Here is a 27602-nt window from a genome sequence, read left to right on the forward strand (position 1 = left end):
TGTGCATAGAGATGGACGCATGAGGTGTTGACTGCATTTAGAAACAGCAAGACAGAATTTCAATTGCTTTTAAAAAATGTCACAGGGAAGCCCATGATGACCTGGTCAAATCTGAATTGGACAGGTTTAACGATCTGCCTCAACAACAAGGCTTGCCCCTTTTTGTTTCTTTATCAGCACATGCAACATTAATTAATTAATTTATTTATTTATTTATTCAATACAAATAGTTTTCTTTGACTGGGCTCCAGTTCTCTATTGATGAAACACAAAAGCTGACACTCAAGATTTTTTTTTTTTTACTTTTTCTTTTTTTCTGTCGTTCAATGTTCAGCTAATCCGAGCAGCATGTTTTACCTTTTAGAAACCTGGTATTGCATATCTGTAATGAAGAAGAATGTGCTTGGTCTGTAATACCCATTTTCAGGATGCAAGCAAACATACCCTCAGTGGAAGTGAATACAGTTAGGTCCATAAATATTTGGACAGTGACACAGCTGTCATAATTTTGGCTCTGTATGCCACCACAATGAATTTGAAAGGAAACAATCAATATGAGCTTTAAGTGTAGACTTCCATCTGTAATTTGAGGGTAGTTACATCCAAATTGGGTAAACAGTGTAGGAATTACACCCATTTGTATATGTTTTTCCCCCAATTGTAGGGTCTCAAAAGTAATTGGACAAACTAACATAATCATTAATTTAATTGTGAGTTTCAATACTTGGTTGCAAATCCTTTGCAGTCAATGACTGCCTGAGGTCTGGAACCACCAGATGCTGGGTTTCTTCCCTGGTGATGCCCTGCCAGGCCTGCACTGCAGCTGTCTTTAGTTCCTGCTTTAGTTCCTGTATATTCCACAAACCCGACTTTTGCTATTAAATAACCTCTCCGGTAAAGTGTGTATGCACAAGTTGAGCAAACACATGTATGTATACAAATAAAATACAGAATTACAAGGTGATGGGAAGATACAGCTTTTTTTAATCGATTTTCCTTTTTATTAGTCCTTTCACTGATATTTATCCACAAATTACAAGCTGCCCATTTTAATTCAGGCCACAAAAAATAATCAACAAATAATTAAAGAGACTCAGTTTGATAATCAGCTGTGATGAATATTAGAGACGTTTCAAACATTTTCCGCTACGAAAGTGTTTTTTTTTTCTTTTATATATATCATTGGTAACTTGCATGTCCTTAAACAAAAAGATGTGGAAAAGAAGCAAGCCTGGTCATAGGCCCCGTGAGTGAAACATCAACTCAGTTCTACATAAATAAAAGTTAAACTTTGGGGATGGTTGTTGGGAAGCAGGAGTTTACCCAGAATGAGTCGTAGATTCTCCTTTTGCTCAGCAACAATGTATACATTAAGAAAAACAGAACCAATCTCAATCGATCTCTGGGCACTTGGGCCCACTGTGTTTAGAGTTCCATATACCTGACTTGTAGAATTCAAATTAGGTTAAAAATGGAAGTGAACTCAGTGTAGTTGTCCTGCTGATGTGAACTTACTTGGATTAACATAGAACAGTGCTCTCTCTGCTTTCCATATGAGCGGGTCACTAAGTCATTCCAATGAAATACATCAAGCTTTCTTTGTATATATGGGAACCTACAGGAGAGAGCCAAAAAAGACAAACACTATCCTTCTTTTTCAGTGTTACAAGATACCTTTTACTCCAATAAACGTTTTGTTGTTGTCGGTGGTGTTTTTTTTGTACATCCAAGGAGATCTGATGTCTGATCATTTCTTTGAGTGAAAGCAAAAACAGATGATTTTTATTCATTCTCTTCCAGATACCCCTGCTTCACATTGCGTGAGTAAAGAAAGGTTTCGATTGTACTGCTTCAAACGTTTATGTGGTATTTCATCGTATTTCGAACAAGATTCTCTTCCTCCATATCCCACAGTTGATGGCAAAACGACCCATTTTGGAATTGTTTCATGCAAGGGCATTCGGGGGCAGATAAGGAGTGATCATTAAGCCAAGGCCAGGAAATGGACAAGGTAAACATTTAGAGAGAATACATGAGGCTGGGTAGAGAGGAATACAGGAAAGAAAATATTGTAATAAACTGAACACAAGCACAAACTAAAGATACTAAGTGGGCTCCATTAGCCAAGGGCCAGCAGCACAACGGTAAGTGTTGTATTAACAACTTGCAGAAGTGAAACATTTCTTTACTTACACAAGTGTCACCTACCCTTTTTTAGAAGATTTTAATACCCCCCCGCCCCAAACACACACTTTTACTAACAAAATAGAACATTAGTTTAGCATTATATTTTTTCTTTTCTTTTTGTTTTTGTTTCAAGACGATAAACAAATTAAAAACATTACCAGCACTCTACAAGTAAATAGTACCATTTAAAGTGTAAGCTGCAAAGTACAGAAAGAGGTGGGAAACGTCTAAGGACACCGAGTTTGTGGAGTGAGCACACCGAGTGAAATACAGCATTATGTTGGCTGATCCAGGTGTGGACCACTTCTGGGCTGTGTCGTGTGTGAACAGCTTTGTTTTGTTCTCGACTGGGGGAACCCTTTTTCAGATCCATGCTTCTGCTTATCAAAGTGAACAGTAAAGAGGAAAAATAAAGACTCATATATTGAACTATACCAAACACATTTTTTTTTTCTCTCCACAGTCTTAAGAAAATAATGCATTAAATGTGCCCTTTGTATTTACTTAGATATATATGATTGTTTTTCTTTATATAGATTTCCGGCAGGAGGTGGGGAGAGGTTCCTTGTTTCTTAAAAACTATCCTTTCTTGTCTATGGTTATGTTAAAAATACTAAAGTTGTGTTTGGAATATAACCAATCCAAAAACCAAACAACCCATTGACCTTCCCCTCTTCCCCATCCTGCATCCAGAACTTTTCATAGCTTATTAAGAAAATAATAGAAACAGTGATCTCCCCCAAGCCCCTAACCCTAAACACCCTCTCTGAGTTTAGCCTTTCTGCACTGGAAAGAAACCTATTTACAGTACCATATATCAGGAGAAGGAAAAAAAAAACATAGCTGGGATCAGGGACAAAACGGAAGGACTAGGAGGAACAATGAGCTGGTTTATGAACCAGAGAGTTGCTACAGGTTTTCAATCGCCCATTGAGCTCAACCATGGCCGCCCCAGTGGCAAGCTCTTCACAGCTATAAACCTTTGACCCAAAACGATCACCTCTTGGTTCCACGTAAGTTGTTTGTGTTAAGATATGCTCAGTTTCACATTAATAGGATGAAGACATAAGCAGCTCATGCAATGATTTTGCTGGGCAATTCCCCCTCTCTCTCACACACATTCTCATCTCTTAGAAAATTAGGACAACTGAAAGTGTTTAAAACTAGCCAAACAAGTCAAAGTTTAAAATCAACTCTATGCTGTTGACATCTGTAATATAAGCTGCCAATAACAACTTGATCTCCAATACTGTGCACATTTGAAAGGGCCTGGCTGGCAGGTTTGTATGGTAGTGTTTGCTGTTAGACCCAGGAGGAAGTCTCTCTCATTGGATATGTTCTGGAAGTTCGAACACACATTCCACCTCAGCTAATTTCCCAATTGAAATATCACACACGAAAGTGCCTTGGTATATTAAGCTACAAAAACAATTCAATTTTGGATTTATTTAGTCTCATCTATTATGTATATTTGTATTTTTATATACATTGTCTTATTACCTGCCTTTAAACCCTTTGGGTGAAGAGCCGACACATGGAATATAGCTTATTTTGAAGCATATCAAAATAACTCAGAACTCTTAGGCAAAACATCGTAATTAAGACAGTAAGCAATCCTCCAGTAAATTGCCAGTCTGAGATCACTTAATAAACTTTGAAAGAAAGAAAGCCCTGACCATACTCCAGAGATAAAATACTCATTATTCCAGACAGAGGTTCTCAGCCACACCATGTATTACAAACTGCAGTGCAGTTCGTAAATCCTCTCCCAAGGATCAATTCCAGCCAGGCACGAGAGCTCAGTGGGAAGATGGTAAACCCATAGCGACCCTCAACCGTTTGAGGTGTATGTAAACACATTGAAACGAATATTCAAAATATACAGAAAATATGGAAATATATATATATATAGGAAGTCTTGTCCTAGGTAGTTTGTTTTTCCTTTGTTTTTTTTTGTTTTTTTTCCTTTTGTTCAGCTGTTTGATTGACAAGTCGTGTCGTGCCGCAGGCCTCCACTGTCTTCCAAATCCACGAACCCTGCAATGTTCTTTGAAACAAAACAAAATTAAAAAGAGAGACTATGAACCAGATCTGTTCAGCCGTCATCCGATGCTTAGTTGCTTTTTTTTCTTCTTTTTATCTTCTGAAATACTATTCTAAACCTTTTCTTAATACTCTTTTCCAGCTCAGAAAATAGTTTTTTTTTTCCTCTTTTTTTTGTGTGTTTTTTTAGTTTTTGGTCTTTTTTTTAAAATACTTCATTAAAAAAAACCTCTTGTCAGTCGTTGACGAAAAAATAGACTTCTGGTTTCGCAGACTCCTGTGTTATGACCACTGATCTCTATTCTTCATTTGAAACCCGTTTTTATCTTTTATTTCTTTTTTCATTGGATTTAATTATTTTTTTGTGTGTGTTTTGTTTAATTCTTTAGCGTTTACACAAATAATGCAAGTGCTCTCTCCCCTTTCCCCTCCCCCAACCCCATCCACCCTGACACAACTTGCAAGGGAGGTAAAAGCCTTTGATGTTTTTCCTCATATCTTCTCTGAATGGTGATCACCTTCACTCTGCTTTGTACTTCACCGTACTTTTCAAAGAGTGGGCTCTGGTAGTATTCAGGGTGTCTCAGTGAGGGGGTCCAAAGGAGAGGCCCAGCATCCTCATTCTCCTCTCTCTCCCTCTTCTCCCCCACCAAGTTTCCCCTTCTTAAAAGCCCTGTATATGACAGTAGGCCTCCAGCCCTGAGAAAAGGATGTAAAGGAGCCAGAGGCTGACAAAGAATCCGGAGGTGGCGAGTCTGTGGTTCCTAGGCCCGCCCAGCTCGCCTCCTATGTGTGCCCGGCGGCGATAAAGGAGCACTGTGATGCACAGGAAGGCGAAGATGGTGAAGAGGGTGACGGAGAAGGCCAGCGAGCCTGCCTGCACCACGAAATCCTTCCCCTGCATGTACCAGTAGATGGCTGCCACGGACCAGGCCAGCCCGATGCCCAGGAACACATTGACTGCGTTACTGCCCGTCACGTTGCCGATGGAGGCGTCGGCGTACGTGTCCTGCACAGCGGCCACCTTGCTGGCGAAGGTGTCTGCAAGAGAGAACCACAGGAGAGACGGGTGGGTCACACTTGATGCCTTCAATGTTGTCGTACTGGTATCTAAAGCAAGGGCTGGCCAACTTTGGTCCCAGAAAGTGGCTTCTGGTGCTGGAACTCAAAATGACCCATGCATTCAAGGTATTGAATTGAGACCTAAAAAACATACAGGATTGTGGTTCTCCAGGAACTAACTAATGGCTACAACAATTGTAAAGTGTTTGTTTGTTTAGAAGTGAACCAAAGCCTACGTGTTGAGAAGCTTGTTGAGTGGCATTGGGACTAGAAAACTGTACATTCGCCAAGACATGAAAAAGTGAGAGTAGCAGATGCTTAGCAGAATACGTTACTCCCTGGATGTGTTTACCAGAAATCTTGAGAGGAGGGGAGATTTATAATCAGACGAGTAATGAGCGCAGATGAGTACAGAACAGTGAATGCATTCTTGGGTGGAACACCAAGCTCTCAGCATTACCTGGAACCGAAGTGCCCAGGGCCACAAAGACCACGGCCGTTACGGAGTCCTTGAGGCCGATGGTGCAGCCGAAGTGCGAGGCCAGGTCTCCGATGATGGCGGTGAGCAGGCCGATGATGATGATGGACACGACAAAGCAGGCCCAGCCGTGCCAGTACTCGGTGGGCGGCACGCAGGCAAACAGAACCTTCCAGAACACCGTCAGGAAGTGCATGACATAGTCGAAGCAGGACGGCAGCCGTTCCTCTCCCGAATCCTCCTCGTCCTCGTCGCCTAGAAGTCAAGTGAAGACGTTTTCCATACTCACATCAGGTGTACAAATGAAGTGAAGCCAGAGCATGTCAGCAAATGCCCTTTGCTTTTAATATGCAACCAACTGATATAAATGACATCTGCCTGGTGTTGTGCAGTTGTCCACGTGCAGTCTCGTGGATGCACACTTTTGTCTCAGGATTCCAGAGAGAGAGACAACAAAAAGTGAGATTTACAAATAATTAAATAGTGCTAGAAATGTTCTTGAGTGTGACAGTGAGTAATATGTGGGCCATTGCATACCCTGTCAAAGCCTACAATTGTGTTTTGGAGTATGAGTCACCTCATAACAATAATGATTAATAATAGTAATGTCACAGAGTCCTCTGCGTTTCTGACTGCCAGACGTAAAGAGAACCGAGAGGGAGCCAGCTTAGGGGGTTGCCATGGAAACACCCGCTTCCTCCGAGTGCTTGGAGCGTCTTCAGAAAGCATCAGGAGGACTGTATCAGTCTGAGAGCGGTAATCGTACTACACAATGGAGCCACTAATGCAGGCCTGAGCTCTAAGTCTACTGAAGTCTTTCCATCTTCCTGTCTGTCTTTCTGGGCCTTCTCTTCCGTATCTGTGGCTATCATAGTTGTGTCCTCCACCATGTAAAACAAACGAGTTATTTCCATATTCAAAAGCAAAACAACGAAAAAACTGTTGGCTTTTTAAGGAAGCTAAAAAGCGAAATGAAAGAAAAACGTTCCATGTTCGTTAAGGTAAATGTTACAGGCCAGTCGTGAAAAGAAAAATATTTCATATAAAGAGGATTGTTTAAAATATAAATTTAGGATTTTTGAAAAACCTTAAAATGAAAACAGCTTTCATAAAAAGCCAATCACTGAGTGATGCAACCCCGATGTGTTTTCTTTTACGTGCAGATCCGTCCTGTCTCATTTCAACAATAATTGGAAGTGTCAGGGTGAGTGATGTACCTAAATATTTTAATGTCACCCATAAAAAGGCCCTATCTGATTCCCCATTGTACCGTACAAAGCTAAATGAATGAGATTAAATGAGCGGGAATGCGAGTTTGACCATTGGAGAAATCAGCAGAGTGAATTAAAAAGCTCTGTCTCACATTTTAAGATTAAATGCGGGCCCTCGAAAAGTTGGATAAGAGATAGGGCCATTCAATAATACAATAATTATCTTCTTCCCTTGTCCAGTCCTTGTATGTATGATAGAAGAGTTTGCAATATCTCTAAAATCAAAGATCATACTTACATTTAATTAAAAGAAGTAAATATGTCTCTTCTGTCAAAATGATACCTCCTTCAGTGCATTATAACTACTATTGTTATAACAGCTTGCATTTCATTGTAGACCACTGTGCTTTTTTGATTGACATCCTCAATCTATTTGGATTCTCTTTGCTTTGGGGAGATATTTCCCTGTCTCCTCATCAACTCCAGTCCACTGTTTGTTGTTTCACCTCAGAATCGTGCTTATGAATTGCTTAGAAGCATGTATAATAGATCCCTAAAGTAAGGTGTTCCTGGAGGATCAGAACACTGTCGTGGTCAGGTTACCTGCACTGACTGTGATGGCCTCCATGAACTGGTCCCTCCAGGAGTGCGTTCCCACTACCAGTGCCAGGTTCGTCTTCTTAATCAGCTTGTCCACCGTGCTCTGAAAACACAGTATCGTCAGCGGGTAAGTCAATGCCTGGCTTCATGATGGGAGTGCATTATAGTTTTGTGGCAAATGCATGTGCAAATTGACATCAAAGATAAGTGTGAATATATTGAGATGCTAAGGAGACAGACACCCAAGCCTAGAACAGTACTCAGTGCTAATAACATAAGAGTGGGGTTAATATTCTGTGGTGGTCAGCTGTGGGCCATTTTATCTTCTAGGTCTAAAAGTCTCGGGGCATCACAATCCTGTCATTCTTTACTCTATTAAATTGCATTTGCAATTTGCATTGCATTCTGTCCAAGTGTCTTTCTTTATCTGCTTTCCTGATTTTGTTTTATTTGTTTGTGACAGGAAAACAAATCAGATAAGAGGGGCAGGATAATAAATGGAGTTGTATACTGAACCTGTGACACTGAATTGTACTGTAAGCTGCTTTTTTGTTTTTTGTTTTATAAAAAACAGAGACTCCTTTGGAATGGGGGAGCTCCCATAAGATGTTAAATACAATGAAGAGCCTGCAAATCGACACATAGATCTCTTCATCCCCAGCTAGGCCTCCCTGAGCCCTTGAAGGTAACGCCTCACTAACACTCCTGTCTTCAGACTTTGCCACGCTGCTGCCAGGTGTATCACTGCAACCCCTACAGCAAAGCACCGCTCCTGAGTAGACACTGAATTTACAGAACCCAAAAACGGACCAAAGAATGCCTGCTCCCACGCACCTTGAACTCATAGGACTCCTCAATGATGACCTCCAGCTTAGGGTGCTCCCCTAGAATTGGTTTTCCCATCTCGGCGATCCTCTTGGCTTCTTCCTCCTCCACCGACAACTTCCTATCTGCGGCCTCTATGAGACGGGACAGAGAGAGAAAGAAAGAGAAAGATTGAAGGTCTGCTTTCCATCCTAGTTGCCTCTCATGCTTTAGAGCAACTTATAACCAATAATAAATAATCATCTGTGCAGTGTTTAAATTTTTCATGTCATTGACATCACTGGTAAAAGCACTTTATGATAAGTAGTATGATATCCCTAATATTCAGAACAACATGTCTCATATATAATAGTATAGTTAATAGTTCATAGTATTATTTTTTATTGTACATTTTCGTACTTTTACATTACCCTTAATTCAAATAAATGATGTAAGCTGTGGTTGTTTGGGATAGCTTTCTCAAAGACATGGCGGTTCAGCTGATGTTCAATTCAAATTTGGAATTGGCAGACAATTAAACTTTCTACCAATTTATTCTCCATATATCCACAAGGTGGCAGTGTCTAATGAGCTATGAGGCTCTCTGTAGAGGCAGCAGAGCAAAAGTTGATTTGTAACTTAAATAATATTTTTAAACTGACATGCTGCTGTAGTCCTCTTCTGTGGGAGGCTCCTGCTGCTGATCAAACTAACAAACTATGTTTATTCATGGAAGATTGGTGGAGATTTATAAGGACAGATGATCACGATCTACCCAGAATCACACAACTCCTTTGAATGCTAATAGGTATAGAACAATACTGTGGACATACCTTTATCTTTGCAGTGTTGTTTATATTACAGCACTGTAATGCTCTGTATAATTACATATTGAATTTTCCTGCTGAAACCAGAGTGAATGCTTTTGTCTCCCTGGTTTATATTTTAAAGGTGCATAGGTAGACATACACCGATCAGCCATAACATTTTGACCGCCTGCCTAATATTGTGTAGGTCCCCCTTTTGCCGCCTAAACAGCCCTGACCCGTCGAGGCATGGACTCCACTAGACCTCTGAAGGCGTGCTGTGGTATCTGGCACCAAGATGTTAGCAGCAGATCCTTTAAGTCCTGTAAGTTGCGAGGTGGGGCCTCCATGGATCAGACTCGTTTGTCCAGCACATCCCACAGATGCTCGATTGGATTGAGATCTGGGGAATTTGGAGGCCAAGTCAACACCTTCACTCATGATTCATCAGACCAGGCCACCTTCTTCCATTGCTCCGTGGTCCAGTTCTGATGCTCATGTGCCCATTGTAGGTGCTTTTGGCAGTGGACAGGGGTCAGCATGGGCACCCTGACTGGTCTGCGGCTACGCAGCCCCATACGCAACAAACTGCGATGCACTGTGTGTTCTGACACCTTTCTATCAGAATCAGCATTAACTTTTTCAGCAATTTGAGCTACAGTAGCTCATCTTTAGATCGGACCACACGGGCCAGCCTTCGCTCCCCACATGCATCAGTGAGTCTTGGCCGCCCATGACCCTGTCGCTGGTTCACCGCTTTTCCTTCCTTGGACCACTTTTGATAGGTACTGACCACTGCAGACCGGGAACACCCCACAAGAGCTGCAGTTTTAGAGATGCTCTGAACCAGTCGTCTAGCCATCACAATTTGGTCCTTGTCAAAGTCGTCAGATCCTTACGCTTGCCCATTTTTCCTGCTTCTAACACATCAACTTTGAGGACAAAATGTTCACTTGCTGCCTAATATATCCCACCCACTGACAGGTGTCATGATAACGAGATTATCAGTGTTATTCACTTCACCTGTCACTGGTCATAATGTTATGGCTGATCGGTGTATGTTTCCTTTATGCACAGATTGTATACACTTCAAATAGGTATTTATTCCCATTGCTGCAGGGCTACACCTTCTTGTCAATTAAATTAGGAAACAACCACAAAAACAACAACAAAAAAACATTCATAGAAAAACAAAAATACAGATGGGAGTCAGTCATAGGCACCCACTTAACATTGGCAAGTGATTATTTTGCCCAGTCTCCCTGACAATACATAATTTATTCATTAATTGCCTTTTTGCTGGCTCCCTGGAGACCCTTCCCCATCACTGAAGAGCTGTCATCTGATTCATGAACTATTTGTTACTGATCACCAGGCTATGAATATATGATGTAGAAAATATTTAGAGAGCCATTAAACTTCAGAATGCGCTCTGTGGTTCAGCAAACTCTCCCAGAACAAAATTTTAAGATATTTTTTCATGAAGAACAGGTCTTTTGGCAACCTTTAATTACTGTATCAGGTGGATGTGTTCAATGGTTCCCCATTTAGCTTGGAACAGACTCCCCCCCCCACCCCTGTTGACTCACTCTTATTGTTTGTGGGAAATATTTAGGCATTTATGTGCTACAACAGATGGGAGAGCATGTGCTGAAGTTTTAGTAGCTTTGGTATGCTAATATGATATATTTATCTTCTCTCAGAGTCCAAATTTCAAGATAAGATGATTTATGATCTATGTGTCTTCCGAAAAGAACCCTTGTTATAGGAAATGAAAAAGTAAATCAATTCAATATTAGTTATGTTGTATTTTGTCATTTTAATTTACACATATATATACACTAGCGGTCAAAAGTTTTAGAACACCCCCATTTTTCCAGTTTTTATTGAAATTTAAGCAGTGAATAACCTGAAAGGGTACAAAGGTAAGCGGTAAACTGCTAGAGGTAAAAAAAAAGTTTTGGTTACCAAAAACTGAAAAATAATGTATATTTCAGAGTAATATACTGCTACTACACCCTCTTAAGCATTATTCGCAGCTCCTGTGCATAGAAGTTACACTGTATTCCTAAAATGCGCACATTGTTTGAAAGCTTATTCTCTTGGCTACCAAAAACATCCGAGTCTGCTCCGAGGGGGGGGGTCTCATTCAGACAGTCACAGATCACTCAGTTTCGATCGGATTGCTTTGCAAATAGGCTTGTTTTGTACAGAACAACCTAATGATTAATCCAGTATATATTATTTGATGTTCTATCTATAAACACAGAGAAGTTCAGATTCAATTATGTAAAATTGTTGTGTATTAGTACACTGTAATCAGAGTTTTCCATCTTGACATTTTGAGCTCTCTACGGGTTTGTGATGCTTCTACCAAAACCTGGATGGTCTTGTTTTGATCAGTAGACGGTCTGGTACCAGAATATGTCATAATTGTCAATATTTTTATCCTTACTCAGACCATGTATCCCCCCACCCCCCCATATCAGAATGCAGAGGGGGGGATAAAAAACACATTTTTCACATCAGAGAAAGCCGAGAGTCTCAGCTTTCATGGGATAGCAAACACTTGGTAAACAACACAACAGTGAAGAGTACACATGGGATTAAAGAGAAGCACATGGATTTGGTGCCCTTTTAAGGGTACCAGAGGGGTTTGTCAGCTTAAGGGGTTAAATTTTGTTAAACAAAATGATTCCATGATTTGAATGAATGAATCTCCAATTGTTTATTTGTTCTATGCCTTAATTTCAGAATACAGAATACACTGAGACATAAAACTACATCAATTTCAATGAAAACTGGAACAATTGTGGTGTTCTTAAACTTTTGACTGGTAGTATATATATGTGAGTTTTGTTGCTGCTTTGAAGAATAATATTTATTGTCTGTGTATAGAGAAACGCATAAATACAAACAATGCATTATATATTTATTAATTATTTAGCTAAATGTGTCTGTGTGGATGAATATTAAACTATTAAAAACTGTCTCTGAACACAAATAAGCTGGGAGCATTCTGCTGTGGTAGAATAGGCCAGACCACCTTTTTAAAAACTATTTGCAGTGGAGTGCTCAGGGGAAGCCAAAAAGCAGAAAAAATTATAATCTAGCGAGCTGCATTGTTCCTCTGTGTCTCGGCGGCTGAATTAAAGCTAAGTTAATTAATTAAGTCCTGCAGGGAATCCCTTTTGGTTCAACGGTAGGCCTAAGTAGACTCAGATGGGTAAAACATCTTACACATTTTTTTTCTTCTGGAAAATGTGACCGTGATTGCACCACTGTAGATTCACTCTTTCCAGTGGAAGCATTGGCCAGCCATCACACTGCAGGAATTCCTTACAATTTGAAGAGCAACGTCTCCTTGGAGCTTTGTGCCAGGAAGTGGGAGGTAAAGTGTGTGCGTCTCAGTATCACAAGGTCGTGTCTTGCCACATGACAGGAGGTGGAATGCCTAGCTAGTAGTGGACTATTAATTAAATATTCCTCAGACGCGCAAATACAAAAAAAAGAATAAGCTCCATTGGGAGTTTTTATTTTCTGCATGCCTAGCCAATCTGTTTGTTATCTAATGAGAGCAAAGCACACAAACTCTCCACTCTGCCTTTTGGATGCAAGTATCTGATATATGTTGTGCTGCCTGGGAATACTAGTAATGCAGCATGTATCCTGTTAACACTGTGGGCACAGAGGTGTAAATCTGAGCACTGCCATCGTCATCGTCACCTTCACAATCACCCAACGAAGCCTGTTTTCTTTTCTTCTGGTGGATTGGCGGATAACAATTCTTTGACCTGAAACTGACCCAAAAAAAATCCCACAAAAAGGACTGAGAGTACATTTCATTCACCTTAACTAAACCTCAGTCATATTCCAGGTGGGTTTAAATGAGAGGTGACCAGAAACTACTTTTTTTTTTGTATGTTTTTACCCATACAAATAGGTATATTCCACCGTCGTTTTCTTCTGTTGACTTCCTTCATTTGAATTTTCGAGGGGTTTCTCCGCTGCAGGATATAATGTGGTCTTTTTCGGGTAATTTAGCTGATCTTTTTGTTTGACTGCGTTGATTTCGCCTTTTTTTTTTCTTTTTTGTAATTCTTTCAAATTTCACGGTGACAACGCGACACTCACGTTAACCCATATAAAACATTACAATTTCAACAAGGGATGATGTTGGAAGTGTGGACTATAATGACAGCAATACAAGAAAGAGGAAAAAGTGGTTAAACTAATTCTGAAAATCCAAGCAGGCGCGGAAAAACGCAGCGAAATCTTCCGCGTCTGTTTCTGCGGCACTGCCACACCCTAGTTCTCGCAAATCTTTTCAAAAAGATTTCAGCTGCCGTCCAAGTTGCTGACACATCTTCCGCCAAGAGGTGCTACCTGAACACGAATAATTGTACATTCTGAGAAGCGCATGAAACCTATGGCCGCAGCAATTCAGATGTCTGTCTTTTTGTTGTCGTGCGGAACCGACAATATAAATTGCTTACATATCTCCAGCCAAAGAAATTTCGTGGATGATGGCTGTTTTGTCATGAACATATAGATTTTCCATTTCGGCCTTCCGACAGCAATAAACAGACTGTGTGAGTATAGAGGAGGAATTCAATGAATATGGAGACCTATAACCTTTAGAAGGCCTGTGCATCAAATCAGCCTGAATGATTCAGGTAGATTGAGGCACGAAAAGGCCTGAATCATTTTTTGCTTCCACCCAATGCACAAATAGACCCTTTTGGTTTGTGAAAGTAATAGACTAGTTCATAATTATTAAAACATAAATAAAACACCCCTTCCCTCTTTTTCCTGTAAAGTTTTGATTAATTATGATTAATTATTCCTGGCTGTTTTTTGTTGTTGTTTTTTTTTTATTGAAGACCCAACTATGAAAGCAACAATAGACCAAGAAAAACAAAAACTGCTTACCTTGTGCTAATAGAAGAGCTGCAGAAGATGGAGGAACATGCCAACAAATGGAAAAAGAAAGAAAAAGAGGGAGGTTGGTAATCAGTCACAGGTGCACAAGTAACAGTAAGATGACATACAGTAAATGCCTAGCAGACGTAAGTACTGAGAATGTAGGTTTCCGCTGTTGGCAACCAGGCTAATTTGGATCCTACGGCCATTACAGTTCCAGCTGTATATCTGGGATATGACTGATCCTTGATGGGAAACGCTAGTGGGCATAGGTCATGTTTGAAGAGCCGAGGAATCCTGGATTCAGCGGCGAATGGGCACTAATGAGGCAACCGAATGCAGAGTGGAGGAGGGGGCAGGCTGGCACAGAGAGGAAGGGCACACTGCAGCAACAAAGGCCAATATAGGATACGGGTGAGTTCTGCATCGATTGAACAATAACATACTTTTTCTGTTTGTTTGTTTTTTGTAACTTGTCCAAATAAAAGCTGTACAGGAAGGGAATCTGTCCGTCTGTAAAGATATGCCCCAGCCATCATGAGATTAAGGTATGAAATTGGATGTGCTTCTCTCAGCAGGACAGATATTACTCCTCATTTCAAGGACAGGAGAGTGATGACAGTGGAGGCTATGTGTCATTTCCCAGATTGGTGGTGTGTGTTTTGTGTTCGTTTGTTTGTTGGATACATTTCATCCCGGCAGAACAGCATAAAACCACTTGTGTTTAAAGTGACCATTTGATAAAAATAATGAAAAATGTCTCTATAGAAAATAAAACTAGCAAAATTAATGTGGAATCTGATGTATCTAACTGATGAGGTAAATCAAAGTATATTCAACGTTCCTTGGATTGAGTAGCTCAGCAAACTTAAAATTCTCTTCACGTTGTTTTTATTATTATTATTATTATTATTATTATTATTATTAGTAGTAGTAGTAGTAGTAGTAGTAGTAGTAGTAGTAGTACTACGCAGTGGTGACTTAATTAAAATATTGGTTCCAGTCTATAAGATATGTTGTATTGTAAATGTTTTTCAAACTGGCTCTAAATCAGGGCCAATGTACGGGGAATGTAATTAAGGTTGTCCATCATCATAATGCATGTGAATATCTGGAAGTAACACGCATATTTATTGATTTTAATTACCAGCTGCATGCTGGGAAGACTATAGCCACCAAAGATTACAACGATATATTGAATACTGAAAAATACAACCATGATGTTCATATGTTTTACCTGTATTTATGCAAACTTTTTTTTTTTAATAAAACCTTTCTGTCCATGTGACTCCAAAATGATATCCAATCGGAGCAACTGATGAGGAATTTACACATTTTAGTAGAACAAATTAACATCTGTCCTGGCACAAAGCACAGAGTGTTACCATTTTAAAATTAAATTATTTCGCATTAATGGGAAGTTCCTCAGACAATGCGGGTACATGTTGGAAACATGATGACCCAACTTCTAAGAAAAACTTGACATTTCTAAATTGACACAGACCAGGGCCCTATAAGATTGCTTTCGTTTAAATGACTAGCTCATTACCCTTTTCTCATTTCTTTTCCATGTTGACCGTGTGACCCTTTCACACCTTCTTCTCAAATTATTAGCCAGAGGTTCACTAGCGAAGAATAGTTCTGACAGAGAACGAGTGAAAGTGAGGAAATGCTTCAGTCGAGGTCCTGGAAGACGCCAATAAGACCTTCCAAAAAGGAGTTTGTGGACATCTCAAAGTGACACTGCCAAATCCGATGAAGCTGTTCCAAACTTTGTGGTAGACGAAGTGGACACAAGGCATTGTATTGTGCTCCTGACCTTCTGTGCACCACAAAGGTGTTTGCCAGGGGGTTAACATAGTGAAGCCTAGAAAATCAATATTACCAGCTTCCCTTATGGTTACCATAATGCTATAATTCCTATAATGGGGCTCCATATGGTCCAGTTAATAACAGCAATTATTCCTCTATCTACTGTCTACATTTCCCACTTTAACAAGGATCTAATTGGATATGATAGATATGTGAGGCTTCCTAATCATCTGAACCCCTTCTTATCGCACAACAAAAGCCATAATTTGGTTCAACAAACACTACTGTAGTAAATATATGGAAACTATATAATATACACATGATATACATTAATTCATTTACATACTATAACTGCACTTCTAAAATGGAGCATTTCAACCAATCTCCTCAACGACTCGTTTTGGGGCCATTACCCATTACTATCTAGGAAAGAATGTGGCGACTGTGAGATATACCTTGGTGGATGTGCAGTGGGGCCACAATAATTTCCCCTGACTTTAACATGCTGAGGCAATCAATGTGCTGAAATCTCGTCCTTTCTGTCAGTTCAGAAATGGAGATGACAGAGACGAAATGACAATCGGTGAACTGCAAGGTGCACCATTCGGTTAATGAAATAAATGACACAGCTGTACATATATAAAAATATTTTAAAGATATTTGGAGCCCAGCTTGTAGGATATATGATATTGATCCACAGTCTTTTTCCTGGGAGGAGGTGGTGGTGAAAGGTGGGGGTGTATTGTTGGATTCGATCAGGTAGCAGACCGCTTTATCAATTCTGAATGAGCAGGGGCTTTTGAAAACCCGATCAATAATTTGTCTGCGCAAACACTAGGTCAGGCTTATATTATGTGTGATCTCCGGTTCTCCACTGGCGAGGAGTTAGGAGTGTTTAGTGAAACCTCACGCTGAGCTGTCGGCCGCAATCGTAGCATTCGATGTTCATCATCCTACCAGCATGAGGTCTCCTGAGCTGAGAAGCTTTTGCCTTCCTCTGACTCTGTCATTCTCCCTCCCAGGCTTCTAAGCTCTACATTCGACAGGGTTCAAACGGGTTGATTAGACTTAGGCTAGCCAGACACACGAATCCATAGAAACGATAACCAGACAACATTCAATTCTCCCCATCACTGTCTGTGCTGTTATGCAATCTTATTTTGCGTATCTTTAATTCATCAACAAAACTGTAAGCCCTAGAAAAGACATTATGTTCTACTGCTGATAACCAAGGCTCTGTGCAACATCGCCAGAGAGCCAGTGCACAAGTGACACGAAGAGACAGCCCTGCATGGCGTGCCATTTACATGTTTATTAACTACTCACAACCGCATGTAGATTTACAGGTTTGCCATTCATGCTAATTCCATTCTCATTTTTTCTCTCTGAACCCCTGCTGCTATTGTGTAAGAGTGACTACTGTTCTATATCAGGATTCAACCCATTTCTAAGAGGGCAAATGATATCGATCTGGTTCTGCTGAGCCCCTGCAAGTTAGTATATGAGAAGTATGACACATCCCACTTCTCCAAGTAAGCCACACTTGTACTCGAATGAAGAAATTTGAAGCTCTGCAGGAATAGAGACCGCATTACTCAATGGCACTACTTTTAATATTCTCCCTGCTTATTTGTTTACCCCTTTTTAAGTCACTCTAACCTGAATATCATTCAAATTAATTTCATAGTTTTTTTATTGAAACTTAATAACCCTGTGTTCTCTGCACAAATATTGATAGAGAGAGAATGCTATTAACATTTTGACATGCCTCTTCATAACGAATCCATTCTCTCCACATGCTTTAGCATTCGTCACTAGAATTACTCCTATAAGTAGCCGATCAACCGTCTTCCTTAGAGCACAGAAATATGATATTCGAGACCTTTAGGCACCATTAGCATTGGCTTTGCAGTAACTAAAGGAAGCCAATGTAGCAGGCGTATCAAAGTACTCCACTTGTGCGCTTCGCTCCTGTTAAATACTGTAACTGTAGCAAGTAACAGCTGAAGGGCACTTATCTGTTTCATACTGGTGACGCAGAGAGATTTTATTTTTAACCTCCTCCCACCAAGACTCAAAATCTAGGTTTCGTTTTGAAGTGATCTCCGTGTCAAAGTGCCTTTCCGATTGTTAATTTGAAAATGGTTGAGTGTGCCAGAAATAAAATAACAACACACATCTATCTCAGTTGTCTGATGTGCACTTTTTATCCACATGCAAGACAGAGACGGTCGAGTCTTTTGTGCAGGCACATACATACAATGTGGTCGTGTTTTTCTATCACTGCTGAAAAGCCGTGTAAGCTGCCCATTGTGTCCCATGCTCATCTGTGTGAACCAGGCCTGACACTACAGTCTCCCTTAATCTTCTCACAGCAAACAGTGGCTATGTGTACATGAGGACTAAAATAATATAAATTCTTTCCTTCTTGTCATGAGGATATAGCGTAGGACGCAGATGCCCAACAGAATTAGGCTCACAGGGAGTTCTTGGCCAAAAAAGGAAATAGGGAAATGTAGAGTTGATTTATTTTCCTCAAATTAAAATGTGAACTGATTGCTTTAAAATCTAAAACTAAAATGATTTTAATTACTGTATATTTTTTTACATTTCTGATCACATCATAACAGATTGCCAGTACTCACAAGTACACTCACCTAAAGGATTATTAGGAACACCTGTTCAATTTCTCATTAATGCAATTATCTAACCAACCAATCACATGGCAGTTGCTTCAATGCATTTAGGGGTGTGGTCCTGGTCAAGACAATCTCCTGAACTCCAAACTGAATGTCTGAATGGGAAAGAAAGGTGATTTAAGCAATTTTGAGCGTGGCATGGTTGTTGGTGCCAGACGGGCCGGTCTGAGTATTTCACAAATCTGCTCAGTTACTGGGATTTTCACGCACAACCATTTCTACGGTTTACAAAGAATGGTGTGAAAAAGGAAAAACATCCAGTATGCGGCAGTCCTGTGGGCGAAAATGCCTTGTTGATGCTAGAGGTCAGAGGAGAATGGGCCGACTGATTCAAGCTGATAGAAGAGCAACTTTGACTGAAATAACCACTCGTTACAACCGAGGTATGCAGCAAAGCATTTGTGAAGCCACAACATGTACAACCTTGAGGCGGATGGGCTACAACAGCAGAAGACCCCACCGGGTACCACTCATCTCCACTACAAATAGGAAAAAGAGGCTACAATTTGCACAAGCTCACCAAAATTGGACAGTTGAAGACTGGAAAAATGTTGCCTGGTCTGATGAGTCTCGATTTCTGTTGAGACATTCAGATGGTAGAGTCAGAATTTGGCGTAAACAGAATGAGAACATGGATCCATCATGCCTTGTTACCACTGTGCAGGCTGGTGGTGGTGGTGTAATGGTGTGGGGGATGTTTTCTTGGCACACTTTAGGCCCCTTAGTGCCAATTGGGCATCGTTTAAATGCCACGGCCTACCTGAGCATTGTTTCTAACCATGTCCATCCCTTTATGACCACCATGTACCCATTCTCTGATGGCTACTTCCAGCAGGATAATGCACCATGTCACAAAGGTCGAATCATTTCAAATTGGTTTCTTGAACATGACAATGAGTTCACTGTACTAAACTGGCCCCCACAGTCACCAGATCTCAACCCAATAGAGCATCTTTGGGATGTGGTGGAACGGGAGCTTCATGCCCTGGATGTGCATCCCACAAATCTCCATCAACTGCAAGATGCTATCCTATCAATATGGGCCAACATTTCTAAAGAATGCTTTCAGCACCTTGTTGAATCAATGCCACGTAGAATTAAGGCAGTTCTGAAGGCGAAAGGGGGTCAAACACATTATTAGTATGGTGTTCCTAATAATCCTTTAGGTGAGTGTATATCTCTGTCTATTTTCTGGGGACGCAACAAAAGGCAGGCCACTGGAAAACTTTAGAACTGTCCTTTTCATATGCAGTATATATGTACTCAATCTTTATTTAATCCCATTTAGAGATAAACGGATGATAGTGTAATTCCACACGTCTCAAGACATCTTTGAATAATCCTTCCTGGATTTTAGTATTACTGGTGTCGTTTGCATGTGGAAGGAAGAAAACTCTTGCTCTAAAATGGTGCAGCATACAAACTCCGTTCGCCTTCAGGAAAGGAAGAGAGAGTTTTAAAGGTTTTAAAGTGTGTGTTTTAATGCTTGTGTGCACACAAATGTGATGAGGCACAGATGCTGTGAAGAATTCTGAATTAAAGAGCTTTAAACTGACTGATACTCTTTAAAAAACAAGAACATCCATTAAAATCCTCTGAATTTCAAAATAAGTTCCTTGCTGTCTTTCTGATCACCCACAGTCAGATACTCTGTTTCCACCTGACATGATAAATTCACATGTAGTTCATCGTTAGACTTTTTGTTATGTTTCTGCTTTTCACTTAAAACATTTCTCGTAGGTCATCCAAAGCAACTACATAATACCTTGCTTTTGAGTAATCAAAAGAAAACCTTGAAGAAATCAGCTGTATTAATGAATCTGTATACATTTGACCTACTCTCAAAAAACAATAAAAAAAATTCAAAGAGCTGCCCTCTTGGTGAACCAAATAAAGTCACAAGGCGACACTAACTTAAGCCTCTCGATGCTTTCCTTTTAGTGCCAGTAAATCTAATTTCGAGGTAAATGTTAAGATTTTATAGTTGATTTACAGGTCTGGAGTACAGGTCGACCGATTAATTAACAGCTATTTGAAACTATTGGCAAAAATAAACGCTGATAATGGCCAATAGTTTTTGGAGGTTGTACGCATTCATATCCTTGTTATAGGGGATTAACACGGCCTTTATTGGTGAAAACCATCACTGACTCCTCATGGAGTTTATTGTCCCGTGTGACTTGGCTCAGCGCACAGACGCTGCTTGTCTGGAACTTCAAACTGATGCTCGCAAGGTATGCATACAAGTTGTCAATAAAAGTTGTCGTGACAGTCAATCAAACATTGAAAACAAACAAAATAAAATGGAAGGTACTTTGTTCACGACTCCGGCACTATTATAATAGCACTTATGTCCCGAAAACCCGCATCCGCGGACATTTCAGAGATTTCATACTGCAAAATACACCCACCGGATATAAGAAATACTCTGTTTCCAAGGGGATTATACCATTTATTTGATTGGGAAGTACAATACATATTATTTATGTCCCCTAAGTAGTTTAGTTTAGTTTTAAGAATAACAATTTCTGCGTTAAAACATATTTTTTATGAAGTTATTGTACACTCGGAGCAGCATGGGCATTTAAATCAGGGCTTTCATTTGTAGATTCGTATTTCTGTTTATGAACCTGTTCTTTTCTATTATTTATTTTGAATCGTATTTATTTGTGTAAATCAAGTGCGTGGATTACACACATTGGATGTTTGGGTACATGGTGAGGCAACTAATATGATTGCAGAATTAATTTTGAACGTTTCCTTTGCTAAACCTGTTGTAAAAACAACAGCAGCTGCCTTTATTACTTTAAATAAATGTAATACAATGCGCAGTGCCAGGGCCGTTTCTACCCTTTTGGGGGCCCAAAGCAGGATATGATTTGGGGGGCCCCCTTCACTTTTTTTCCTGATCCCATTTTTTACAATGACACGTTTACTGGTTTACAAATTTTTGCACCAGGCTCAGTCATAGTCAGCAGCACCCCTTATTTGTTATTTATTATATTTACTTTATGCTATATTTTAGTTCATACTGTTATTATTTTTATAATGAAGTTCAAACTGTTGCAATTTTACATTAAGTGTTATATATTTTATGCAATATATTGATTAAAAAGGGAAACAAATTATAAAAATCGTCCGATTAATCGGATATCGGCTTTTCCCCCAACCCTAATTCTTGTTATAAGTATCGGTTTTGAAAATCCACTATCGGTTGACCTCTAGTCTGGAGACCTGGAAACAGTGATAAGTCATAATTCTCTATACAAGAAAATATTAGGTTAACTCAGCTTTAACAGTAAGGCAGTAGTATTTGGATCTGTGTAAGACTTCATACTATCATATGCCTGTGTTGTCGTTTTTTTTCTTCAATAAAGATCTTGAAACAATTCAGGTACATTTGAGTGTTTGGTTTTAGAGAAGCGAAGAAGTGTTTGAGTTGCAATAACACTCCAGATGACTTCGGCATAAGCTGATAGGAAAATGTATAAACAAGTTGACTTAATTTGCTCAGAAGTGGGAAAAGAAACTACTGGCTGTAGTTTAGCAGTAACAGCAGGATAACTTTCAAATAAAGTCCACAAAAATTGCTTTGACGAGATTCTGAGGGACAACATGAGGACTAGTCTCCAAAGACTGTTTTCAAAATTCAGTCACAACATTGAAAAACTCTCTCTTTCTCTCTCTCACACACACACACACACACACACACACACACACACACACACATATATACATATATGAATTTACTAATTTCACTTCTTAAAAGCACTGTCTGGTCAGAATACAAAATAGCTTGAAACTAATTATTTAGAGGGGGAACAAATCTAAAACAAAAAAATCTCAAAAAAACAGTTCAGTTGAGGTGAACTTACATGTATGTTTCTGAAATTATGTCATTAATTTGAAGAAGAAAAAACTACTCACAGGCAGCAGATTTTTGAGAAGAGTTGGTCCTGTTTTCCTGTTTACATTTGATATTGTAAATAAGAGTACTGTTGACACCAGCATTCCTGCCTGGCATTCTCACTTCCCATACAAGTCCACCTGGTCCTTCAGAAAACACAGCTGAATTTGTCCAATTGTGTTCACACTTGTTTGTGTTTACCATGCAAATATCAACGATCTATTTATAGTCTGGACTGCTCAATGACTTCCTTAGACAAAGACTTTCAAAACTGAGAAAACTAGGCTTTTGGTTGAGGCTTTGGGGCCCTGCCATATATTTTCAATGTTGAGGAGAGGTTATGGAAGACGTATTCGAACGTTCTGGTGTTCTTCAAAGGGGACAGAGATCCCAAACCCCTACTGTCTGCTCCAAGTTCCAAATTCAGCTGCTGCCAACAATGAAAACTTTCCAGCTCCATTGAATATAAAAATAACCCGGAGTGATTGAGGTTCAAGACCTATCAGCAACTCTCAAACACAAGGACTTGGCCAAGTGGATACAACTTCACGAACTAGACACCTGCAGCACAGCTGGTGAAAGCGAGCCACTTACACCCAGAAAAGCCATGCAAGGGGTAGGCCAGCCGCAGAGAGCAAAGGCAGAGGGGAGCGTCAATGAAGACGGAGGGAAGCCAGGGGCACAGGCATGGGACACAGACACAAAACAGAACCACGCAAGAACCGATTACCGAAACAGGGTGAGAGAAGGAATACAGGAGGAGTATTGCAGAACTGAAGGGAAAAAATAAAAATAAAATAAAAAGAATCCCTCCCAAAATGAAAATGTTACTAAACAGAAGTTCAAAAAAGAAATCCTACCCCACCCTCGGGTGAAGATATCATGTTCTTTGGTTTTCGTAGACCCTCCCCGGGCCTGGCAGGAGTTTTTCCCTCACTGCTGTGAAGTGGGGGAGAGGTGCAGGGGTACTGCAGTAGGGATGACTGGGTGAACATTTTTAGATTTCTGGTAACTTTTGGTAATGGAATGGGATTTGCTTTAGGCTGTACATTGCCACCCTGTTTAATTAGCAAAAACTGACGGGGAAAAAAACAAATGTTCTGATTTGTTACCATATTTTAAACTATACAAATTAATTCAGGACCTTTCTTAACTTCACAGTTTTGTTCTAATGCTGATGCACGTGTTTACAGGTGTGCTGGATTGGAGTCTTTAAGTATCCTGTGTGCAATTCAGGTGAATTTCTCAGGTTTGTGTTACAGCCTACTATCAGTGAAAATGTGCATCTTTTATTAATTTGTTTTCCAGATCAGGCTTACTAAAGTTGTCTTGGCATACATGTGTTTTTATAACACATTGATTTATGATTGTATTTACTAAGTCCACAGGGAATGATTAACAGATTGCAAACTGTGAGTGAAACAAATATATGCATGCTAAAATGAGGCAAAGAAAGAAAACCCACTAGACTGAAATGATGGCTATAGAGCTAATATTTCTGTACTTTTATGTTTTACTTTTAAGGATGTATCTAGTAGTAAGCCTGGGTAATGTATATAGTAATGTAATATTTTACTCACGGTGGCCTGCTTGGAAAATACAGTCAGCGTAGGCCATTGCCTATACCGGTCACTGTAAATCGGGCAGTTTTATCAAATGTTTGACAGAAGTAGTTGCTTTCAAAATAGACTAATACTAGTATTCTCTACAGATCCACTGAGGAGATTGAAGGGCTTCAGGAATCACAGCATGTGAGTAATATAAAGCATTTTTCCCCTGTTGCTTGCCTCCTGAATATGTTTAAGTGCCTTTAGGCTGTGTTGGTGGAAAAAGCTACATAGCAATCAATTTGTTGTTTACAAAAGAACAGGACTGCATTAATATGAAGAAGCAAGTTTAAAAGGGCAACATGAGACTGCCTCATGCTAAATAAGGAAAATACGTAAAGCAGATTCAATTGGGATGGGAAGAGAAATTTGTTTCATACTGAAAACAGCAAAAGGGACATGTGACCAACCTAGAACCTAAAAATGCAATGAATGCACACACAGAACAAGCTGTCATACAGCAGATGTCACCTTAGTGGATGGCGATAAGCATGAAATAGATAGAAAGTGGCAATGTAACTGCAGTGAAATTAATAAAAACCCAGCTGCAGTGGAAATGCAATGTGTTATATCAGTAAAAATACATAACAGTGCATCAGGGGAACTGCAGAGATCTAAGAATACAGTGCATCTGTATGATTTTGTAAGGAAGCCCTCTTGTTCTGGTGTCTAGTGCTGAACCTAGGATCGCAAAATTACTCCCTCCCAGTATGTACTTCAGCTGTTTTTTTCTTTCTGTTTGTTTTTCATTTTTCTGGTGGTGATATTTAGACATTATCGACCCTAGCCATCGAATATACCCTAGACCTCGGTGCCGTCAGGAAGGTGGGTTGGCAGTGTACACAGTGGAGCCACATTGTTGACAGTAAAATGTCAGCTTAGCCACAAAATCATTACTCCCTGCATCAGAAATGATCCCTGCATGCTGTTGCAAATTTCCTTTTAAATGCTGATCTTACACACAATGTTACACATCAAAATGTTTCTCAGATAGAGCTTGAGTTTAAACAATCTATAATCACGTATTTGATAGTATTATAGTAATCTATACTTGATATCCATGTTTACATTAGTCAGTCTCTTTCTCACAATAACTTTTAAAGTAAAATTTGCCCTGTTGTTTGATTTTCACAATTACAAAAATCTATAGCCAACACAGATACTTAAAATGGGAGGCCACAATTATCTACCATAATTGTGTAATCCTCCAAAGTTTAAAGGCAGATATATTTTGCACCACTCTCCCAACTCCTCCTACTCCCAGTAAAATCAGCTGGGAGAATAGGGCTAGTAGTTGCTAGGGCCCTGTTTAAATCATAACTGTCAATTCCATCTGAGCCTACGTCAATCTGACTAATCACTGCCTGTCAATAAAATAATAAATGCCTAATAAAATACAATCCATATTGTTTGTGTTCAATGTGTCTAATAAAAGAGATTATCTACACTCTACCACCCATTAGTCAGTGTTTAGACTTAAGTAAACAAGGTCAAAAGTGAAGGTAACAAAGCCCCTGTAATTTACAAACACGAGCAGAGTCTGAACCACTACAAGAATATGCTAAGAAGTCAAAAATTGCTAATTTATTTAAAAAGTAATTTGCAACAAATCCAGTGTGTCCCATTCCCACAGTAAGCAATGACTCTGTTGATGTGGTTTTCTCTAGAGCTCTACCATTCCAAAAACAATGTTACAGAATTAATGTTTAGAGGAAAACTGTCAGTCACCAATAATGTTGTGGAGTGCAAATTCGTCATGGAGAGGACCTGCCAGCCAGCAGTACTTCAAAATCAAAAAGGTACAGAGTACACAATTGTCAGAGTTTGGGAGGTAGAACATAATTTTGGAGTTTTGGATTTGAAAAATAAAATAAAACAAAATATAAAAGAATAAACCCACCCAAATGATCGATTTGACTTTGTCTCCCCAAAATACCCCGCCCCCCCACCCCCCTCAGACCTGATATTCCTCGTTTCAGCCATTTCGGTTCACCGAGCACAATGAAGAAACTTTCTCGCTTTTCATACTCTTCTGCGTCTACTATTTTAACCATTATGGTCTTCCTGCAGCGACACGAGAGAATAAAACAAACAAACAAACAAAACAAACAGGACAGACAGAGAGACAAAAAACACAAAAAAAAAAAACAATTCAGAAAAAAAGGGAAAGCGGAAAAAAAGTGCAGGCGATCTGTGTCACTGACTTTCCAGAGACAGGAAGTCACTTTTTTGAAATCCTGTGCACACTCAGCCAGTCATATCCCCCTGCAGCAGGCAGGTGTCAACTCCAACCTTCAAGCTGTTAGTGAGAGGCAGTCACAGCAACACCCCCCACTCCCCACACTCTGTCACATGGTTTGTCTCTTATGGGAATCGCAAGGGCCACAGGATCTTAATTGCTGTCCATTAGTAGGAGTCAGGCAAGAAAGGTTCAGGGCAATAGGGTTAGGGAAGGTATTATAATGGCCCAAATTGGTGTTTTATTTAGATTTTCAGCTTTTAACCAACATCTTTGTCTACATATGTCAAGCATGTCTTCCTAAGCTTCCCAAAAGGTCTTTTACAGTCCGGTCGAAAAAACACAGTCTGACTACACAAAATGTACTGCGCATTGACAGGTTTGTCACTAACTGGTCAGAGATAAGACTCCAAGGATACAAATTAGCAACTGAAGTGAATCACATACGCTGCAGCCCGGCCAGGGGGAACAGAGCTGAGTGCTGTGTGTGAGGTTATTGCCGATGCCATGGCTCTACGTGAAGAGGTAAGGATGCTAACCTTGCAATCCTGGATATAATTCCCAGTCCGACTTACTCGGATAATTCCCTCTGTAATTCAAATAGCTAAGCAATTCGTCACTTATATACCTTATCTGTAGTTTAATGAGCTGCTGCTGAAAAACATATATATAAGCACAATATAACAATGATTCTGAAAAAGCAAAACATTGCTTAATAAATGAGTAAATATAATTACTTAAACAGAAAAGATCTTTAGAGCTCTTTATAGCATTCTGTTACCTCAAAGAATGCCCAGTGTTTCAGTATGTAATTGAACTCTACCACACATAGACAGGACAGCATGAGCAAACTTATTTCAGTTTCAGTTGTAAGAATTTCTAGTATTGATCAGCAACTATATTGAACTTATCCAAATTAATTCATTTTGGCTCATACGGGGCCTGTGTGTCTCTGCCTTTTTTGCTGTGTCTTGAGAAGTCTGTAGCAGACAGAGACTCTCAGTTCTCAAAACATCTGATTTCCCTGCCCTGACACTTTCAGGGGATGAGCTAAACAAGGCTACATTGATAACAAACCTTCCCGTAGTGTCTAAGAGTTGTCCACAAGGTTACTGAAGTGGTGAGGTGAGATTGTACCAAATGTTAAGACATATGTACTCATGATTTGAGAAGACACCAACACTCGGGAAAACCCAACAACCGTCGACTTTAGATTGGCTCACT

General features: G+C 39.8%; 1 protein-coding gene across 1 annotated transcript in view; it reads right to left on the bottom strand.

The window, feature by feature from the left end:
* Positions 1-964: 964 nt before the first annotated feature.
* The window catches only part of slc8a3 (solute carrier family 8 member 3), a 95837-nt gene continuing 69199 nt past the window's right edge, over positions 965-27602 (bottom strand). The window contains exons 4-8 of the mRNA XM_066694192.1: positions 14124-14141; positions 8416-8540; positions 7585-7684; positions 5753-6025; positions 965-5271 (exon numbers count right to left, since the gene is read on the bottom strand). Coding sequence (XP_066550289.1) covers positions 4895-5271; positions 5753-6025; positions 7585-7684; positions 8416-8540; positions 14124-14141 — 893 coding nt within the window. The 3' untranslated portion in view covers positions 965-4894. The remainder of the gene's footprint in view (positions 5272-5752; positions 6026-7584; positions 7685-8415; positions 8541-14123; positions 14142-27602) is intronic.

Source organism: Amia ocellicauda, chromosome 21 (genome assembly GCF_036373705.1).
Source record: "Amia ocellicauda isolate fAmiCal2 chromosome 21, fAmiCal2.hap1, whole genome shotgun sequence".
NCBI classification, from domain to species: Eukaryota; Metazoa; Chordata; class Actinopteri; order Amiiformes; family Amiidae; genus Amia; species Amia ocellicauda.